General features: G+C 39.0%; 1 protein-coding gene across 3 annotated transcripts in view; it reads left to right on the plus strand.

The window, feature by feature from the left end:
- EXOC4 (exocyst complex component 4) overlaps positions 1–22,624 on the plus strand; it is an 875,766-nt gene that overhangs the window by 27,348 nt on the left and 825,794 nt on the right. For all 3 annotated transcript variants that reach the window (XM_081532917.1, XM_081532918.1, XM_081532920.1), the window contains one exon: positions 12,709–12,818. In XM_081532917.1, coding sequence (XP_081389043.1) covers positions 12,709–12,818 — 110 coding nt within the window. The remainder of the gene's footprint in view (positions 1–12,708; positions 12,819–22,624) is intronic.

Below are 22,624 nucleotides of genomic sequence, written 5' to 3' on the forward strand. Positions count from 1 at the left end.
AAAAAAAGCAGTGTAGAAGATCTATGCTTTAGGTCTAAAGTTACCTGCCATTCATTGTCTGTTAATTACTCACCTGAGACAACTGATAACTAAAAAGAGTTTTCTAAGAAGCATACCTAAAAAGAAGTATTCTTCTAGCCTAAATTCTCCTCTGGCCTAAGTTTTATTCTCATGCCAGGTTAAAAACTAGTACACTCCTATGATAAACTTCTTTAAACTACTCCTGAGGAAATCTTAACAAATCCATGACTTAACATCTGGTACATATCAAGGATATACCAAGAACTTTCCATATAAAAATGTTCTTATATCACAAATAAAATTGAAGATATTTAAATGTATCATATTAGTTGAATACCTCTATGACAGATAAATTCATTTTAGAATTTGATTATAAGAAATTTTCTTTAAGTTGGTGTATTTAATTTAATATGTAGTGAAGACTTCCTGTCATTGTATTTCTTTTTTTTTTTTCTTACTCTGTTGAGTGATTTGTCTTACACCAAAAACATTTTGTATTGGGGTAGAGGCAATTATTCTTGCCTGGGAAATCCCACGGACAGAGGAGCCTGGCGGGCTACAGTCTATAGGGCTGCAAAGAGTCAAACACGGCTGAGCAACTGAGAGAGAACGAGAGATAGCCAGTTAACAATGTGGTGGTGGTTTCAGGTAATCAGTGAAGGGACTCAGCCATACATATACATGTATCCATTCTCCCCCGTATTCCCCTCTCATCCAGGCTGGCACCTAACATTGAGCAGAGTCCCATGTATTTTGATTATAGGAAATCCTTTTTAAGTTAGCATATTTAATTTAATATGTAGCAAAGCCTTCCTGTCATTATATTTCTTACCTTAATTTCCAGGGAGCTCAGAACTGCTTAGGGATCTTGCGGCAGTTTTGCTTAGCCTAAATTTTTATGACACAGCTGTAATCCACATGTTACTTGGCTTTTATTCTTTTGGCATGGTTTAGTGGTATTCTAGTATCTTAGTCTTTATTATAAATCACTTCAAGTCTTTCGGGCAGTAGATAAAATCAAAGTAATATGTAGATAAACTGTACATAATTTTTATCAGTGTTATCACCACTACTCTAGGAATTTGATAGCTTATAGTTAGAGAGAGAAAGAATTGCCATAGCAAAAAAGAAGGCATAGATAGAATAAAGGTAACTTTCTGCCCAAGAGGTAGAGCAGGATGAAATAATCTAATCTATAGAGCACACTTATTTTCTAAAATGGATTTGAATTTGTGTCCACTCTAGTTACTGAGATCTCCTACTACTGCTTTGGACAGTTAATAACTTCTTAACTGAAAGAGAAAGATACCATCTCAGTGATTGATCTTAATTTAAGAATAATGAAAAAGTATGGAGATTTCTAGACATGATTTTTTATAATGGTGTACATCTGTAGCTTCCTTGCTTGTTTAGGAGGATTTTTTTCTTTTCTCTTGCCTCACCTCGCTCCATGGACTATTCCTAGTTTTGTCATGTCTAAGCCCTCTTGAGACCACCAGCACAAAAGTGTTCAGCAGAGCCCCTGTCATCAGCCCGTCAGTCCTCTGTCCCATCTTCTGTGCCAACCCCCCTACACTCAGGCTTGTAATTCCCCGTTCAGAAAGAACTGGCTGGATGGTGAGCGTCTCTGGTGTCCTTCCACCACGGCAGCTGTGGGGTTGGGCTGTTGCCAGTCAACAAACAAGGTATCAGTCTCAGCTGTTTCAACCATAGAGATTGATCCTTTTTAAATAAAATCTGTTGGGGTGAATAACATGACTCTCAGGTGCTCTGACAAGGAAGGCTCATACTAGTAAAGAAATATCAGGCCACAATCAAAGAGGAATATGTATGGTAGCTCTAGACCTCACCAATTACAGAAAGACAGCTAGGGGACAGGTTTGGGCAAAAGGATGGCAATAAGGTTAATATTTTTTTCTAGGGGGGGCAGGCAATGAGCCAACTGATTTTGTAGTATAATATAATCATAATATTTTAGAACCGAAAAGATAGCCACAATAATCAAAGTCAGGGTGTATTAAGTGACAGTCTGTGAACTGCCTTTACATTTAATGCAGAATTGTGTGGATGTGTGTAAATGTTTGTTTTTCTGGAAAAAAGAGTCATATTTTCATCAAACTTCCAAAGAGGTCAACAATCAAAGAAAAGGTTCAGAAGCTCTCCCTGATCTAATCCAATGCCCTCATTTCGTAGAACCCATCCAATCACGACTCTTCAAGTTGCTGTGCTAAAGCAGAGTTGCCCAGTGAGGGATTAGGAGAAATCAATCACAGGAAAGAAGCTTTCCTAATGAGACTTTCTAAATCCTTTAGCTTGCAAGGCTAAAAATACTGGAAAAGGACCAAAGAGGGGCTGCACCATCTAGAACAGTAAAGACATTGTTTTTCTGCTCTGAATATTTCAGACATGATAATTTCCATGATCATTTTCTATGTTCAGGAGTACAATTTCTCCAGAGATACTGCGTTACTTCCAATAGCAGAACCTGCACGTAGGAGGTGCTGACATCAGTTAGCAACACATGCCTGGACTCTTGTGAATCTTCCTCTCACCAAGAACACACGGAGGACTCAAAACCCTGATCAGTCAATTCCTGAGTTCACCCAAGACCAACAAAAATCACCTCCACGTTTTCTCTTTGCATCCATATGGACCGTAGCCTGCCAGGCTCCTCTGTCCATGGGATTCTCCAAGGAATACTGGGTTGGTTTGCCATACCCTCCTCCAGGGGAATCTTCCCGATCAAGGGATCAAACCCTCCTCTCTTAGGTCTCCTGCACTGGCAGATGGGTTCTTTACCACTAGCGCCACCAATAATTTGGACACAACTGAAGTGACTTAGCACGCATACCTCTTTTTCTCAGCCATTTATTTCCAAGGTAGCATCCCTTGATCTTGTCATCATCTAGCATTCTCTGTTTCTGAAAGCTTTTGTTTTATTTTATAATTTTTAAAAGTTTTATGTCATTTTTAAACATTGCTCTTTTTGTAGTGTATTTACTACAAAATATTGTCTATATTCCTCATGTTGTACATTATACCCTTGAGTTTATCTTATACCTAATAGTTTGTACCTCCCACACTGCAGCTCCTATATTGCCCCTTCTACCCCACCCCCCATTGGTAAGTGTTAGTGTTAGTTGCTCAGTCATGTCTGACTCTGTATGACCCCATGGTCTGTAGCCCGCCAGGCTCCTCTGTCCATGGAGTTCTCCAGGCAAGAATACTGGAGTTGCTGGCCATTCCCTTTTCCAGGGGATCTTCCTGACCCAGGGAGTGAACCTGGGTCTCCTGCATTGGCAGGCAGATTCTTTACCATCTGAGCCACCTGGGAAGCCTCCACTGGTAACCACTAGTTTATTCTCTATATCTGTGGGTCTGCTAATTTTTTGTTATATTCAATAGTTGATTGTATTTTTTAGATTCCACATATAAATGATATCATACAGTTTTTGTCTGAAAGCTTTCATTTTAAAGTTCTCCTCCTGGCAACTACTTTATCTACCCATTACTCCCCTTTGTATGTTTATTTACAACTTTGACCTCTCTATTTCCCTGACCCTTTAATTTTCCCCACACTCTTCACCTCTGTTCCCCTGATTAATCTTTCTTCAACTCTCTTGGCTCGTTGTTTTCCCATTCAACCACCTGGCCTGACAGCAGTCCTTGACTGATCCAACTGCCCATCTCTGTTTCTGTCTGAGTCCTCTAGAGAATATAGGGCTGTATTCTATGTGCTGTATTCTCTCTATGTAGAATTATATATGTAATTAATTACACACAATTCTCTCTAAATATATATATTCTCTATGTCTAAAGAATTATATACAATTATATAAAAAGACATCTATATTACATAGAATTATGTATCTCATATATTTTATATATAGAGAGAGACAGAGACAGAGAGAGATTGAGATTCTCTTAAGGAATTGGCCCCTTGCAATTATGGAGGCTTAAAAGTCCAAGATCTGTAGTCCCAAGCCAGAGAGATCAGGAGAGTCAATGGTGCAAGCTTCAGTCTGAGTTCAAATGTAAAGGCAGGAGAAAACTGATATCCCAGCTTAAAGACAATCAGGCAGAGAGAGAACTCTTTCTTACTATGCCTTTTATTCTATTTAGACCTTCAATGAATTGGATGAGGTCAACCCATATAGTTTTATTTTTTAAAGTGTTTTGATAATTTTATTGAGTTATAATTGGTATACAATAAACTAGACATATTTAAAGTATACACTTTGAAAAACTTTTACACATGTCTACACTCATGAAACTGTTGCCACAATCAAAATAATAAACACATCTGTTGCCCCCTAAGATTTCACTGTACTCCTTTGTAATCCCTCCTTCCAGCCCTTTCCTCTGCTCCCTGTCAATTGCCATGCAACTAGTGATCTGCCCTCTGTCACTATAGATTCATTTGGATTTTGTAGAATTTTGAAGAAATAAAACCATATAGCATATTCCTTTTTTTCTTGGCTTTCTTTCAATTATCATAATAATTATGATTCATCACCATCATTGCATGTACCAACAGTGAATTTCTTTTTGTTGCTGAGTTGTATTCCATTGTGTAGATACACCACAATTTGTTTGGTCAGTCACCTGATGAACATTTGGGTTTGCAATTTGGGGTTATTACAAATAAATCTGCTATATATTACATTTGTGTATGTCTTCGTACAGACATATGTTTTCATTTTTCTTCAGTAAGTACCTAGAAGTCAATGGCTGGGTCATATGGTAGGTGTATGCTTTTTTTTTAACCTTTTAATTTCATGTTGGAGTATAGCCAATTAACCGGGTGGTGATAGTTTCAAATGAACAGCAAAGGGAACTCAGCCATACATATATGTATATTTCCTTTCTCCCCCAAACTCTCCTCCTATCAAGGCTGCAACATAACATTGAGCAGAGTTCCCTGTGCTATACAGTAGGCCCTTATTGGTTATCCATTTTAAATATAGCTGTGTCAATCCCAGACTCCTTAACTATGTAGGTCTATGCTTAATTTTTAAGAGACCACCAACTAGTTTTTAGAGTAGATGTACCATTCTACATTCCCATCAGTAGTGTATGTAATGAATGAGAATGCCAGTTATTCCATATTCTCTCCAACACTTCATATATCAGTCTATAATTTTAGCCATTCTAATGGGTATGTTGTGGCATCTCACTTGTAATTTTAATTTGTATTTTTTAATGACTAGTGATAGTGAGCACTTTTTCATGGGATTAATTGTCATCTATATATCTTCTTTGCTGAAGTGACTTCTCAAATCTTTTGCCCATTTGAATATTTTAATACAACTGCTTCTTAATATCCTTTTTTTTCTTTATGGTTTATATTTTTGCTATTGTATTAAGAAATCTCTGTCTAAAGTCACAAATATTTTCTTCTGAAAGTTTTACAGTTTTTAGCTTTATGGCTAAAATGTATTCAGAGTTTTTTTTTTTGATTTGGCATAAGGTATGAATCAAACTTGTTTTTGCATATAGTTGTCCAGTTGTTACAAAATCATTTGTCGAAAAGACTGTCTTTAACTCTATTGAATTGCATTTGTATCTTTGTTGAAAACCAGTTGTCCATATATGTGTGCATCTGTATCTGACTTCTCTAATTTGTTCCATTGCTGTACTGATCTATCTTTATGCAAATATCTCACTGTCTTGATCACAGTGTCTTTATAGTAAGTCTTGAAATCAGGTAGTGTTAGTCCAAAATTGAACACATTCTCTCTTTTATCTTAATCTTATACTTTTATTCTCTATCTCAATGAATGGTGGCATCCATTAATGCCAGAGCATCCTATTGGACTTCTTCCTCCACTCCTGCATTTTACCAATTACCAGTACTTTTTCCACCTTTACTGTGGCTATTCTCAGCCCCCATCATCTTTTCATTAAATATTCAAACGCAGTCTTTCTGTGAGTGTGTCTGTCTCTCTCTTTCTCCAAATTTTAAAGTTCATAAAGACAGAAATCATATCTACCTTGTCACCATTGTATCCTAAGTCCCTTGCATGGGGCTCAATAAACATAAATTCAATGAACAGATTCATTAGTTAACTTATCACCTAGATTCTTCAACACATACCAACCAGTCTTTTAATGGGTTTCCTCTAGTCTGGACACAAATAATCCATTTTCCACCATTCACTGGAGTAATTTTTTAAGCAACTGTGATAAAGTCCATTTCCTTGTAGACCTCTTCAATGGTCCCTCATTTCCCTCAGTATCATTTCCAAGTTCCTTAAATTGATTCCCACCTCCCTCCCTAACCTGGTCATACTTCGTTCTCTGGCTCCAACTCTCCTCATACCCATCCCTAACATTATGTTGTATGCTCTCTCTCACCTTTTGATCTTAGTGGTGCTGTTTGCTTACTTGGCACAATGTTTTACCCTCCTCTTTCCTCTTCCCTTCTATCAGGCTACTTCCTGGTCATCTTTCATATTTAAGTTGTGATGTTATCCCTGACTCCAGCCTACATGGGTTCAATTTTTTTCCTATTTGCTCCCAGAGCACCAGGTATTTGCACTTATCAACACATGCCATAGTTATCCATACTGACAGGAGGCTCTGTGAGAACAGAGAATGTGACTATTTTGTTGATCATGTATCCCCAGCATCTAGTATAGTACCTGGCACAAAGTGGGTGCTTGATAAATGCTTGTTGAATAAAAGTTGCATACCCTGACCTATATAATTTAAACTTGAGTGATGTTGAAAACAAGATTAACCTTGTTTCAAATGCATTGTTCCATACTAACAGATTTAAAACTCTTTTGAACAGTCAAGTTTAACACCTTCAAGAAAGGTTTCATTTTGATATATATGGATGACTTTCAAAGAAATCAAAGACTAAAGCAGTCCATCTCAAACTTTAGTGTGCATAGAATCATTTGGAGAATTTGTTAGGAATTCCAGATTCCTAAATCCTATTCCGAGAGTTTCTGGTTCAATCTAACTTGAAATAGAACAAGGATCCTATAATTTTTTTAAAATTAATTTATTTTTTATTGAAGAATAATTGCTTTACAGAATTTTTCTCTTTTCTATCAAACCTCAACATGAATCAGCCATAGGTATATATATAACCCCTCCCTTTTGAAACTCCCTCCCATCTCCCTCCCCATCCCATCCTCTAGGTTGACACAGAGCCCCTGTTTGAGTTTCCTGAGCCATACAGCAAATTCCTGTTGGTTATCTATTTTACATATGGTAATGTAAGTTTCCATGTTACTCCTTCCATACCTCTCACTCTCTCCTCCCCTCTCCCCATGTCCATAAGTCTATTTTCTATGTCTGTTTCTCCATTGTTGCCTTGTAAATAAATTCTTCAGTACCATTTTTCTAGATTCCATATATATGTGTTAGAATACAGTGTTTATTTTTCTCTTTCTGACTCACTGCACTCTGTATAATAGGTCTAGGTTCATCCACCTCGTTAGAACTGACTCAAAAGTGTTCTTTTTATGGCTGAGTAATATTCCATTGTATATATATACCACAACTTCTTTATCCATTCATCTGTTGATGGACATCTACATTGCTTCCATGTTGTAGCTATTGTAAATAGTGCTGCAATGAACAATGGGATACATGTGTCTTTTTCAATTTTGGTTTCCTCGGGTTATATGCCTAGGAGTGGGATTGCTGGGTCATATGGTGGTTTTATTTCTAGTTTTTTAAGGACTCTCCATACTGTCTTCCATAATGGCTGTATCAATTTACATTCTCACCAACAGTGTAAGAGTGTTCCCTTTTCTCCACACCCTTTCCAGCATTTGTTGTTTGTAGACTTTTTGATGAGGGCCATTCTGATAGGTGTGAGGTGATGTCTCACTGTAGTTTTGATTTGCATTTCTCTAATAATGAGTGATGTTGAGCATCTTTTCATGTGTTTGTTAGCCATCTGTATGTCTTCTTTGGAGAAACATCTGCATAGGTCTTTTTCCCACTTTTTGATTGGGTTGTTTGTTTTTCTGGTATTGAGTTGTATGAGGTGCTTGTATGTTTTGGAAATTAATCCTTTGTCGGTTGTTTCATTTGCTATTATTTTCTCCCATTCTGAGGGTTTTCTTTTCACCTTGCTTATAGTTTCCTTTGCTGTGCAAAAGCTTTTAAGTTTAATCAGGTCCTACTTGTTTATTTTTGGTTTTATTTCCATTACTCTAGGAGGTGGGTCATAGAGGATCTTGCTTTGATTTATGTCATTGAGTGTTCTGCCTATTTTCCTCTAAGAGTTTTATAGTTTCTGGTCTTATATTTAGGTCTTTAACCCATTTTGAGTTTATCTTTGTGTATGGTGTTAGGAAGTGTTCTAATTTCATTCTTTTACATGTAGCTGTCCAATTTTCCCAGCACCATTTATTGAAGAGGCTATCTTTGCCCCATTGTATATTCTTGCCTCCTTTGTCAAAAATAAGGTACCCATAGGTGCATGGGTTTATTTCTGGGCTTTCTATATTGTTCCTTTCTATCTTGGTCTATATTTCTGGTTTTGTGCCAGTACCATACTGTCTTGATGACTATAGCTTTGTAGTATAACCTGAAGTCAGGAAGCTTGATTCCTCCAGCTCCATTCTTCTTACTCAAGATTGCTTTGGCTATTCGGGGTCATTTGTGTTTCCATATGAATTGTGAAATTTTTGTTCTAGTTCTGTGAAAAATGTCATTGGTAATTTGATAGGGATTGCATTGAATCTGTAGATTGCACTTTGTAGTATAGCCATTTTTAAAATCTTGATTATTCCTACCCAGGAACATGGAATATCTCACCATCTGTTTATGTCATCTTTGATTTCTTTCACTAGTGTCTTATAATTTTCTGTGTACAGTTCTTTTGTCTCCTTAGGTAAGCTTATTCCTAGATATTTAATTCTTTTTTTGCAATGGTAGATGGAATTGATCCCTTAATTGCTCTTTCTGACTTTTCATTGTTAGTATATAGAAATGCAAGTGATTTCTGTGTATTGATTTTGTATCCTGCAACTTTGCTAAATTCACTGATTAGCTCTAGTAATTTTCTGATACTATCTTTAGGGTTTTCTATGTACAGTATCATGTCATCTGCAAACAGTGAAGCTTTACTTCTTCTTTTCTGATCTGGATTCCTTTGGTTTCTTTTTCTTCTCTGATTGCTGTAGCTAGGACTTCCAGAACTATGTTGAATAATTGTGGCGAAAGTGGACATTCTTGTGTTGTAAGGATCCTATAATTTTAATAAGCATTGTATTAATCAAGGTAGCCTATCTGCCATAACAAATAACCTTGAAACCTCAGATGGTTAACACAATAAAAGATTCATTTCTTGTTCATATCCCAAATCCAAATGGATTAGCAGCTTTCCACACAGAGTTTCAGGAATCCAGACTATGTACACTTTGTGGTTCTGTCACCCTCCACTCTGTGGAAAACCCTGTATCCAGCAAAGAAATGAAGGAAGATGGAGAATGTGGCGTATATAGTATATGAGAGGTTTGAGAGTTTTCACAGGCTGTCATAGCAGTGACCATATAAGTCCAGGGCTGAATTCAATCAAGAGGGCTCCCCTAACTGTACATTGGGAAAGGGAATGCGATCTCATAGTATGTTTAGGTAGAATAGGAAGGGCATAGGTATTAGCAAGCACTAGCATTCCATCTCTGGTTCCCTTTGCTTCAGATGCACTAATCTCTGGGTAATAGTCAGGAAAAACCCAGCTATGTGGCAAAACTCAGTTCATTTCTTAGGAATTCTAAACATGATCATTCATAGCATAGTGTGTTTTCCCAAGACTTGATTTTTTAATATCTTTGTAATTTCTCTTTGATTCTTATTTAAAGTCATATAATATGTCAGAGGGATCAGATCCATGATTTAACTGCCTTAGAGCAAAAAGTTGTTTTTTAACTTCTGTCAACTACTGACTATTTGTTAAAAGAATTGTTTCAATGACTCTTCCTTTCTCACAGCTTCTGTTGAAGCAGTTCCTTATAAGTTTCAGCTCTTCACATCAATTCTTTCCATGGAGCAGGAAAGGAGGAAATTGCGACCAGACAAGGCATTTTAGCACTTCAGAAAAAAAACTTTTGGTAATTAATTCTATTTCTAGATCTCTCTTCACTTGAGTGCCTTTACATCTTTGCATTTTATTTCCTTTTATGTGAGACCTCACTCCATGTTATAACCATTTGATTGATATTTTATTTTGCACATAAATGATTTTCCTTAGTAACTTCTTAGCAACTGACAACTTTCAGAAACTGCCTTCTTAAGTGAACTGCTTTCTGAGGAAGATTTCATAAGAAAGTAGTTTGTAAAGATTATATGTTGTAAAAGTCCTAATAAAAATGATTGTGTACAAATATTTTTGCCTTCAGAATTCACATGTGGATAAGCATTTTAACACCAAAAAATGCAAATGGCTTAAAGGAGATTTTAAACTTTTTTCATGACTCAATGACTGCAAAAATTATTTGCATGATTTGATGAGGGGCAGGGTAGCAAAGAAAATATTACTTCAACTCTAAACATATGGAGTCCATCTTCACCATCATTTTCTGCCTTGTAGAAAGATAGCTATAGACTAAGTCTAGGGAATAATCATTCTGAGATGCCAAGAGATCATTGAGGGGAGAAGGGAGAAAATCGGAAAGCTTCTAGATGAGTTTCATCAACTCATTGTGTGGTCAGATTCTCAAATTTCCCTTTTCCTTTTCTTTTTTTTTTTTTAATTGAAATACATAGGCTTCCCAGGTGGCTCAGTGGTAAAGAATGTGCCAGCAATGCAGGAGACGCACGTTCGACCCCTGGGTCAGGGTGATTCCCTGGAGGAGGAAATTGCAACCCACTCCAGTATTGTTGCCTGGAGAATCCCCTGGATGGAGGAGGCTTCTGGGCTGCAGTTCATGGGGTTGCAAAGAATCGGACATGGCTAAAGCAAACACAAAACATAGTTGATTTACAACGCTTTGGGTATACAGCAAACTGATCCAGTTACAGATTTATATTCTTTTTCAGATTCTCTTCCCCTATTAGTTATTACAAGGTATTGAATATAGGTCCCTATACTCTACAACAGGTCCTTGTTATCTGTTTTATATATAGTAGTGTATATCCCCGGAGAAGGCAATGGCACCCCTCTCCAGTACTCTTGCCTGGAAAATCCCATGGATGGAGGAGCCTGGTAGGCTACAGCCCACGGGGTCGCTAAGAGTCGGACACGACTGAAGCGACTTAGCAGCAGCAGCAGTGTATATCCCAAATTTCCAATTTACCTCTCCCCCCCAAAAAAAATTTATTTTTCTAATCTTGGGTAATTTGAGCTGCATCACTCCCCAACTCCCTGACTCATTTTTCCCACCTTAAAGCCAGAATATCCTTCATTAATTTACAAACTTGAGCATCAAAGATAGAGGAGTTGCACCAAATCTGAAAATCACTTTGAATTGTGTCTTTAAAAAATAATGAAATGAAAGACTGATGAAAATAGTGTGGGCCAAATGGGGTTCTGTCTCCATTTATTAAAATCATTCTGACTCTCAGACCTTTCTCAAATGGCCAGGGAGAAGGGTGGAAAAGAGGCTCAGCCCCCGTCCAAACAAGCAAATGTTAGCTCTTCTAATGCAATCTAAAGTTCAGAGGATAAGCAGGTGGAATACACCTGGGACTCGGTGGCAAAGGCTCTGTATACATTTCTGGGAATGAAATTCCCTTAAGCCCTGGAGAGGGCCAAGAGCCTGGTGAGCTATGGCCTTTCTCTCCCACTGCTGGGCTTACTCTCTTCCTACTATTCTAAATGTTGCAGAAGAAAGTTTTGATAGTGTTTCAGGTTAATATTTCCTAGGCTCTACTCTTTGGGCCTGGGTGCTGTGGGGGTGGGAGGTGTGGTTGGTATTCCAATTTTAGCTGTGTAGAGTGGCTTCTGGAGAGAGTTCATCAGGATGGTGGAAGTGGCCCTGACCTAGGACGTCTTACTCCCTCATCCTTGGCTTCCCTGATGGCTCAGTGGGTAAAGAATCTGCCTGCAATACAGGAGACACAGGAGGGTGGGTTCAATCCCTGGGTCAGGAAGATCCCCTGGAGGAGGAAATGGCAACCCACTCCAATATTCTTGCCTGAAAGATCCCAAGGACATGAGTCTGGCAGGCTATAGTCCATGGGGGTCACTAAGAGTCAGACACGGCTTAGCACACATACTGACTGACCCCTTTGTCCACCACTGAGATCCTGAGGTCTTGGAATTTACCTTCTTTCTGCTGTGGCTGGTCCTGTCAGCACTATGGTTGTGCAAAGGGGTGGCCAGGAGATAACAAATTATTGAGCATTGTATGGGAAGACTTTCCCTATGGATTATATGCCTGGCCATTTGTATCTCTATGCTTAGATTACTTTTATATCAATAGAAAAGATTAGGATTACTTTTATGTCAAATATAAAAAGAGGCTAATACTGATGCAGTATCTCATATTAACTTGAGGGCTTATTTAACAGTTGCTAATAAAAATTCATTGGAATTAGCATAATTATAGCCTCTCTTAAAATCTGTTGAGTTGAATTTTTTTTTAATATTCTTTTACATGATTTTGGGAGGCTGAAAGCAAGACAAATTTATTATAATTCAATTCCAGAGGTCAGAAATCCAAAATGGGTCTGGGCTAAAAAAAAATCAAGTGTCAACACGGCTGTACTCCTTTCTAGGGGCTGTAAGAGAGAATCCGTTTCCTGGCATGTTCCAGCTTCTACAGGCTACTGTATCGCTCAGCTCATGACTCCTTGTTCCATCTTCAAAGTTAGCAAGGATGGGTCAGGTACTTCAACACTGCCATTTCTCTTGGTCTTTTGCCTTCTCTTCTATTTTTAAGACTTGTGATTATAAGTCTGATGATTATATTCAGCAGACCCAAAAATCTAGTTATGTTTTTCTTTTTGTATTAAAATGTTTAATTATTATAAAATACACATAACATAAAATATACCATCTTAACTATTTTTAAGTGTCTAGTTCATTAGGGTTAAGTATATTCACATTGTTGAGCCTCTTCTTGTGTTAAAAATACCCTAAAATACAACTTGAATATTTAGAAGACCCTTATAATAATTCTTGGCTTAGAAAGGAAATCAATGCCAAAATTACAAAGGATTGAGAAATGAATGAGCACAGCAGCTCTATGTATCAAAACCTGTGAAGTATCACCAAAGAAACTTTATAGCATTAAATACATTCATTAAAGAATAAAAAAGACTAAAAATAAATGAACTAGTCATTCATCACAGGAACATTTCAGAAAACCACAAAAGTAAAGGGGAAGTATTACAAAAATTAAAGCAGAAATTGATGAAACAATATAAATATGGTCGACTTGATCAATATAAACAAAAATGGATTGTTTTTTAAAGAACAGTAAAATAAACATCTTTGGCAATTCTTACAAAGATAAATGAGAAAGAATAAAAACAATAAACCTTAGAAAAAAGAATGCAAATACACTAAATGCCTGGCAGTAGTTTTTTTAATTACAAAATACTATGTAAATTTCATGCCATTATGTTTGAAAATATAGGTGAAATGGATGGTTTTTTAGAAAAAAAATTTATATATTAATTTAAGGAGAAATAAAAGATAGAGAACTGAACAATTCAGTAACTATAAAAGTAAGTGAATAAATAATCAAAGATCTATCCTTTAAAAGGCTCAGTTTCAGACAATTTAGAGATAAGTTCTACCAAACTTTGAAGAAACAGAAAACTGGTTTTTTTAAATTTATTTTATTGAAGTATAGTTGATTTACAGTGTTGTGTTCATTTCTGCTATACAGAAAAGTGATTAAGTTATACATAAATACATATACTTTCTTTTTCATATTCTTTTCCATTATGGTTTATCACAGGAACTCCATAGTTCCTTGTGCTATGGAGTAAGGCCTAGTTGTTTATTCATTCTCTATATAATAGTTGCATCTACTAATCACAAACTCCCAATCCACCCATCTCTCACCCTTCGTCCATCTGAGCAACCACAAATTTGTTCTGTATGTCTATGAGTCTGTTTCTGTTTCACAGATAGGTTCATTTGTATCATATTTTTGATTCCACATATAAGTGATATCATATGATATTTGTCTTTCTCTTTCTGACTGAGTTCACTTTGTATGATCATCTCTAGTTCCACCCATATTGCTGCAAATGGCATTATTTCATTCTTTTCTATGACTGAGTTTCCCTGGTGGCTCAGACAATAAGAGCATCTGCCTGCAATGCAGGAGACCCAGGTTCAACCCCTGAGTCAGGAAGATCCCCTGGAGAAGGAAATGGCAACCCACTCCAGTGCTCTTGCCTGGAAAATTCCACAGATGGCAGAGCCTGGTGGGCTACAATCCATGGGGCTGCAAATAGTCGGACACGACTGAGAGACTGAGCGATTTCACTTTCACTTTTCATAGCTGAGTAGCATTCCGTGGTATATATACACCACGTCTTCTTTATCCATTCATCTGTGGATGGACGTTTAGGTTGTTTCCATGTCTTGGCTACGGTAAACAGTGCGGCCGAACACGGCATGCCTGTATCTTTTTGAATTACAGTTTTGTCCAGATACGTGCCCGGGTATGGGATTGCTGGAGTATATGGCAACTCTATTTTTATTTTTTTGAGGGAACGCCATACTGTTTTCCTGCACCAATTTACATTTCTACCAACAATGTAGGGGTGTTCCTTTTTCTCCACATCTTCTCCAGCATTTGAAAGTGAAAGTGAAAATAGCTCAGCCGTGTCCGATTCTTTGCCACCCCATGGTGGGCTGCCGTCTATGGGGTCGCACAGTCAGACATGACTGAAGCAACTTAGCAGCAGCAGCAGCAGCAGGACTATACAGTCCATGGAATTCTCTAGGCCAGAATACTGGAATGGGTAGCCTTTCCCTTCTTCTGGGGATCTTCCCAACCCAGGGATAGAACCCAGGTTTCCTGCATTGCAGGTGGATTCTTTACCACCTGAGCCACAAGGGAAGTCTCCAGAATTTATTACAATACAAATAGTGCTGGTGGTTGAATAGTATATTGTTGTTTGGAATACTATCAATTTAACTCTAATATCCTTTAGGTTGTCATCAACCTTTTGCTGTTTCAAGCAACATTATTACAAGTATCCTTGAATATGTGCAAATATACAGTATAAGTTATCTTAAGTAGAATTTCTGGGTCATGAGCTATGTGCATTTTAAGTTGCTAGAAACCTCCTTTTCTTCCCAACACAGTTACATATAAAACCCGTTTTCAGTATAATGAGTATATAAATATTGTTCTCTGCTGAGCCAACAGTTGTGCCAAAATTAAATTTATTTTCTTGGGCAAATTTTTGCTTTACCTGGAGTTAAAAATACACTCGTTTTTCATTTGCTTAATATTCTTTGAAGGTAGAGTTAAGCTCTCCTGTACACTCACAGAGAAATGGAAAATGCCACTGCAAAGAATTTTCTTCATAGTCAAACTTGTCAGGAAATTGATCCATTCTAATTTTTATTTCCTGGAAATATTCTTCTTGGTACCACTTCCTTCCTGCTCCGACTGGAACGCTCTCTGGTTTAATTTCTCCAGATAATAAATTTCTTATCTCCTGCAGGAGTGGGTGAGAGTAAGCGTCCTGGATTTGAAGTAGAGGTGGGGACATACGTGTTCCTAGACAGCCTTCTACACCATCTTCCTGTGTTTATCCCTTTGCCTCACTCCTGCTTCCAATTCTTGAGTTTCCTACACTTTGCAAAATCATTTCTCATTCCTCATGCAATTTTCCATCTTGATGGGGTGTGACATGAGGTTATACATGACAAGAGGGAGTTTATGCTTCTGTTCACAGCTCTCATTCTTGTTTTGGGGGTGATTTTGGAGAGGAGAAAGGAGGTATATTTATTTAAGGCCCCAAGAGGAAACACATGGCATACTAAACATTATAGTTTGGAGAATATTCAGTGTAGACATATAGGCTATTTACAAAGGTATGAACTAGATGTGTGAACCATGGGGTATAGAAGATGCCAGAGGCTATAGCAGAGCTGTTATCACTCCAGCTCCCAGCCTAAGAGGGAATATAGGGAAAGTTAGCCAGGATCCAGAATGGAGAGTTAAACATGCTTGTGTGGACTTCCTGGGTGGTCCAGTAGTTAAGAATGTGCCTTGCAATGCAAGAGACACTGGTTCGATCCCTGGTCCAGAAGATCCCACAGGCAGCAGGGGCAACTGAGTCCAAGGGCTGCAACTAATCAGTCCATGCTCTGGAGCCCCATTATTGAACCCTCATGTCCTAGAGCCCATGCTCCACCACAAGAGAAGCTACCACAGTGAGAAGCCTGTGCATTGCTCTAGAGAGTAGCCCCCGCTCACTGCAACTAGAGAAAGCCCGTGCACAGGAACAAAGACCTAGGACAACCTAAAAAAAAAAAGGCTAGCGAAGACAACTTCATGTGCCTGATGCACAGTAAGGCCAAACAAACGTAAATGTCAGAATTTGGAGCAGAGAAATTTTTATCATGGGGCCCAGCAAAAAGACAGGTGGTTCACGCATCTACCCCCAAACCTCGAACTCCCCCAAGGATTTCCCAGGTGAGGGAAGCAGGTTGCAAGGTATGTGACCAGTTCCTGCACAATTCTTTGATTGGTTGATGGTGAGGTAACAGGGTGGTGTCGCAGGGGTTAATATTATCAACCCTTAGGGTTTGATTCCTGGGTCAGGAAGATCCCCAGGAGGAGGGCATGGCAACCCACTCCAGGTTTCTTGCCTGGAGAATTCCATGGGCAGAGGAGCCTGGTGGGCTACAGTCCATAGGGTTGCAAGAGTCGGACGCGACTGAAGCGACCAACACACATGCACACAGGATCCAGGAGGTCTGGGGGTTGTATGCTCATGGTCACCAAGTAGTTAATATCTTCCATGTGCTGCGGGGTTTTTCACATCTGTAAAACAACCCAGGAAATGTGCATTAGTTACTGTTATCTAGGCAATTCAGAGAGGAGCTAAAGCAAAGTATGAGGGAAGGGCCTGCCCTGGGAAGGCTCCATAGGGTCTTGCTCAGTTACAGAGGAAGCCATCTTAAGAGAATAAGCAGTGGCCTTTGGTTGAGGTCACCACATAAAGAGGCAAGCAAAGGACCTTGTTGATATTTCCTCCCTCTCATCTCCTGGGCGTGGAGGAAGGGCGCTCTCCTCTGGTGGAGCTCAGCCAGGAGCCAGGGGTCAGTGAGCCCACACTGAAGGCTCCATACATACAAATCAATCGCCTTGAGGCAGAAAGCAGGGTAGAGAGAGGAAGAGAGGGCCTGGAGGGGCAAACAAGTCATCTGGCACAGGGGTAGGAATGCCTTCTGCAACTATTTTGAAACTTTGCAAGTTTGATCTCTTGGCTTTAAAGGTTATCTTTGTTTTTTGACCCCTAAATTGATGTTACGAGGCCTAAATTTGTATCTCAAATCTCAGACTTTAAAATCTAGCTCCAGCTGCCTATTTAGCAACTTCACTTGTATGTCTAACTGACTGACATCTCAAACATAACATGGTAGAAACAGAATTCCTGATTTTCACCTCCAGATGTGGGCCTCTCCAGTCTTTCCTGAGTTAGCACTGCCAGTCTCCTAATGGTTCACGTCAAAAACCTGAGCCACCATTGACTTTTCTCTTCCTCTCACTCTTTACTTACAATACTGTTGATTCAAAACATCTTGAATCACACCGCTTCTCTCAATATCTGCTGCCCTCTCCCTAACCTGGACCCCCATCATCTACTGCCCCAGTTACTAACTTAATGTCCTGTTGTGTTTTTTTTGGCCATACTAAATGGCATGTGGGACCTTAGCTTCCCGCACACAGGGCTCGAACCCACACTCCCTCCTACACTGGAAGCATGGAGTCTCAACCACTGGACCACCAGGGAAGTCCCCCAGTTATTTTAAATAGCTTCTAATTGGTTTCCCTGTTTAACTATTGTTCTATGATTTATCCTTCACACAGCAGCCAGAGAAATTTTAACTGAAAACGTAAGCTAGATAACAATCCTACGCTGAAAATGCTTTCCAGTAACTCAAGAGTAACTTCTTGGGTGAAATTCTTGATTTCAAGAATGAAATTATAACTGCTTATCATGTTTTAGACTTTGATCTGCCTCTCCAACTCCTTATGTTCATTCAAATGCGGACTTACACTTAATGCTATTTTTGTAATCAACCCCCGAGAACAGCCCTCAAACAGTGACTGTTGGGAGTTCAGTTCAGTCGCTTAGTCGTATCCAACTCTTTGCAACCTCGTGGACTGCAGCACGCCAAGCTTCCCTGTCCATCACCAACTCCTGGAGTCCACCCAGACTCATGTCCATTGAGTCAGTGATGCCATCCAGCCATCTCATCCCCTGTCGTCTCCTTCTCCTCCCACCTTCAATCTTTCTCAGCATCAGAGTCTTTTCCAATGAGTCGGTTCTTCGCATCAAGTGGCCAAAGTATTGGGTGACTGTAGGGAACTGGTGCATAAATACTGGAGAAGAGCAGACTATCCAGTCCAGAACATGACTGTGTGATTTCAGGACAGGCCACCGCAAAATATAGTGCATTGGTATATTGATTTTTTTTGAGCTGTAGGTACTTGAAAAACAGCAAATGCAAGGAGAGGTTTCTTGAACTTTGCTTATCTGCCTAAAGACAGATCCTCCAAAAGAAACTCAAGCGTCATAAACTCCTTCCCCAAGTGTCTTATCAACCGGGGAAGACTGACTCATCTCAGGAGATGAAGCTAGAAGTCAACACCACCTGCAGACAAACTATCACACATAGTCTTCTAAGGATCCTCTTACCTTTCCTAAAAATCATTTACCCTCCTCTTTCCCTATTAAGATGGTATTCAAGCCCAATTCTAAGCCACTTGGAGAGTTAATCATTTTTTCCCCCGTGTCTCTTGTATATGTAGGAGGTGTAAGGTTAATGAATTTCTATTTGTTTTTCTCTTGTTGATCTGTCTTTTATTAGTGAGGTCTCAGATAAGCACTCAACATGGTAGAGGGAAAAAATATTTTTTCTCCCCTTCAATACTCCATCTCCTTCAACCCTGGGCTTGGATGATGCAGATACGTGCTCTGGGCCAGCAGTCCCCAATCTCTTTTGGCACCAGGGACTGACTTCGTGGAAGACAATTTTTCCATGGATGGGGAGGGCAGTAGTTTCAGAATAATTCAGGCGCATTACATTTATTGTGCACTTTATTTCTATTATTGTTATAGAAGTTCCATCTCAGATCATCCTGCATTAGATCCCGCAGGTCGGGGACCCCTGTTCTATGTCATTTACCAGAGCTGCTTATGGGATTACTCTTCAGTCTCCCAAGAGGGAGTCTCCCTGGTAATGCCCCTTCATTGGCTGCTTTCCTGTCCCTGTCTCAGCTCCCTGCTTCCTTAAGGAGTTTGCTTCTCCAGAATAAATTAGCTGCTCTCGAATACTTGTCTAAGGGACTTCTTACGATAAAATTCAAAAATGAGGAAGTACCAAGGATAATACTGAACTGAGCGGGGTATTATACCTCATTCTCCTGCCCACCTGCCCTCCGATCCCTCCTCCCATAGTACTTTAGTATGATTCCTAAGATTCAAAATGAAATAAGTCTAGCCATCAAACCTGGGTTATATAAGTGAGGGTAGAGTATCCGGGTTCTTATACGGCTAGATGGCCCACTTCTAAAAGACACAGCTCTGGAGGAATCAACCTGCCTGACTTCAGGCTCTACTACAAAGCCACAGTCATCAAGACAGTATGGTACTGGCACAAAGATAGAAATATAGATCAATGGAACAAAATAGAAAGCCCAGAGATAAACCCACGCACATATGGACACCTTATCTTCGACAAAGGAGGCAAGAATATACAATGGAGAAAAGACAATCTCTTTAACAAGTGGTGCTGGGAAAACTGGTCAACCACTTGTAAAAGAATGAAACTAGAACACTTCCTAACACCGTACACAAAAATAAACTCAAAATGGATTAAAGAGCTAAACGTAAGACCAGAAACAATAAAACTCCTAGAGGAAAACATAGGCAAAACACTCTCCGACATAAATCACAGCAGGATCCTCCATGACCCACCTCCCAGAATATTGGAAATAAAAGCAAAAATAAACAAATGGGACCTAATTAAAATTAAAAGCTTTTGCACAACAAAGGAAACTATAAACAAGGTGAAAAGACAGCCTTCAGAATGGGAGAAAATAATAGCAAATGAAGCAACAGACAAACAATTAATCTCAAAAATATACAAGCAACTTCTGCAGCTGAATTCCCGAAAAATAAACGACCCAATCAAAAAATGGGCCAAAGAACTAAACAGACATTTCTCCAAAGAAGACATACAGATGGCTAACAAACACATGAAAAGATGCTCAACATCACTCATTATTAGAGAAATGCAAATCAAAACCACAATGAGGTATCATTTCACACCAGTCAGAATGGCTGCTATCCAAAAGTCTACAAGCAATAAATGCTGGAGAGGGTGTGGAGAAAAGGGAATCCTCTTACACTGTTGGTGGGAATGCAAACTAGTACAGCCACTATGGAGAACAGTGTGGAGATTCCTTAAAAAACTGGGAATAGCACTGCCATATGACCCAGCAATCCCACTGCTGGGCATATACACCGAGGAAACCAGAATTGAAAGAGACGCGTGTACCCCAATGTTCATCGCAGCACTGTTTACAATAGCCAGGACATGGAAGCAACCTAGATGCCCATCAGCAGACGAATGGATAAGGAAGCTGTGGTACATATACACAATGGAATATTACTCAGCCATTAAAAAAAATACATTTGAATCGGTTCTACTGAGATGGATGAAACTGGAGCCCATTATACAGAGTGAAGTAAGCCAGAAAGAAAAACAACAATACAGTATACTAATGCATATATATGGAATTTGAAAGATGGTAACGATAACCCTATATGCGAGACAGAATAAGAGACACAGATGCATGGAACAATTTTATGGACTCTGAGGGAGAAGGTGAGGGTGGGACGTTCTGGGAGAATAGCACTGAAACATGTATATTATCATATGTGAAACAGAACACCATTCCATGTTCGATGCATGTGACAAGGGCTCAGGGCCGGGGCAATGGGATGATCCAGAAGGATGGGATGGGGAGGGAGGTGGGTGGGGGGTCCAGGAAGGGGAACACATGTAAACCCATGGCTGATTCATGTCAATGTATGGCAAAAACTATTACAATATTGTAAAGTAATTAGCCCCCAACTAAAATAAATAAATTTATAAAAAAAAAATAAAAGACACAGCTCTGACTATTGTTTCAGCCCATCTGATCTCTGTGTTCAGTGAACATTTGAACTAATTGGTCTTTATTGTTGGGCTGGTTGCATCCAGTTGTCCTCCACTTTTGCAATTAAATTGATTAACCCATTCTTTCACTGATCTGTAAAATTTCAATTCTAATTTATCAGCAGTTACACAAAGATTAATGCCTTGTTTTATCTGAGCTTAAAACATTTTAATCCGCGTTGGGCTCAGTAACACTGGCTAATGATTGGATAATGTCATATTTAATGCTTAACGTCCAGGCACTGAAAGAATTAAGGGGAAAAAATTAAAGCAATCCAAAATATAAAAAGATTGAACATCTGTTAGACAAAAGTTATTGTCTAGAGGGTACAAATTTCTTTTTGGGATGATGAAAACTTTCTGAAAATGGATAATGGTAATGCTTGCTCAACATTGCAAAACTACTTAGTGCCATTTAATTGTACATGTGAAAATGGCTAAAGTGGTCAATTTTGTGTTGTGTATATTTTAACATAGTAAAGATAAAACCACCCACAACTTTTAGGTTCTAATATCCTTATTTGTTATCAGAAAAAATTGGAGGTTCTTTAAAATGTTGTAAGCTAGACCCAAAAGTCTATAACATAGAGACTGTTTAATACAGTTCTCTTACTTCCCATTCCAACCTCCATTCCTAGGAGACCAGGCCAGCCTGTGGCATACAGCAGACAGACCTTAAATAATCACTTATTAAGTTGAATTTTGAATGATTAAATTGATGATGAAACAAGCCTACATTCATTATCTAGTAGCCAATCAAGACTGAAACACAGCTTATCTCATAGGGGAGAGTCATTTCTCTCTTTTTAAAAAATATTTATTTATTTGGCTCCGATAGGTCTTAGTTGAGGCAAACAAGGTCTTCATTACCTCATGTGGGGTCTTTCCTTGCAGCACACACTCTCTCCAGTTGTGGCTCACGGGTATAGTTGCTCCAAGGCATGTGGGAATCTTAGTTCCCAGGCATCGAACCCGTGTCCCCTGCATTGCAAGACACATTCTTAACCACTGGACCACCAGAGAAGTCCCCAGGTTAGAGTCATTCTGATCATTATTGTCCTTGTCCCGCCACTCTTCTGTACAAGAGCCTTTCATTATCCAGGAGACCACTCCCATTGTTTGTTGCACCTCTGCCAAGCTGCTCTCCTTGTTTCTTTAACTACTCATTTAGATTCTTGATTGCCCAATCTCAAATCACTCCTGTCAGTCTCAGAATAGAGCACTGAAATGAGCTCAAGGTCAAAATTCAGTTACAGTCTG

Source organism: Giraffa tippelskirchi, chromosome 10 (genome assembly GCF_054371585.1).
Source record: "Giraffa tippelskirchi isolate mGirTip1 chromosome 10, T2T-mGirTip1v1.2.pri, whole genome shotgun sequence".
NCBI classification, from domain to species: Eukaryota; Metazoa; Chordata; class Mammalia; order Artiodactyla; family Giraffidae; genus Giraffa; species Giraffa tippelskirchi.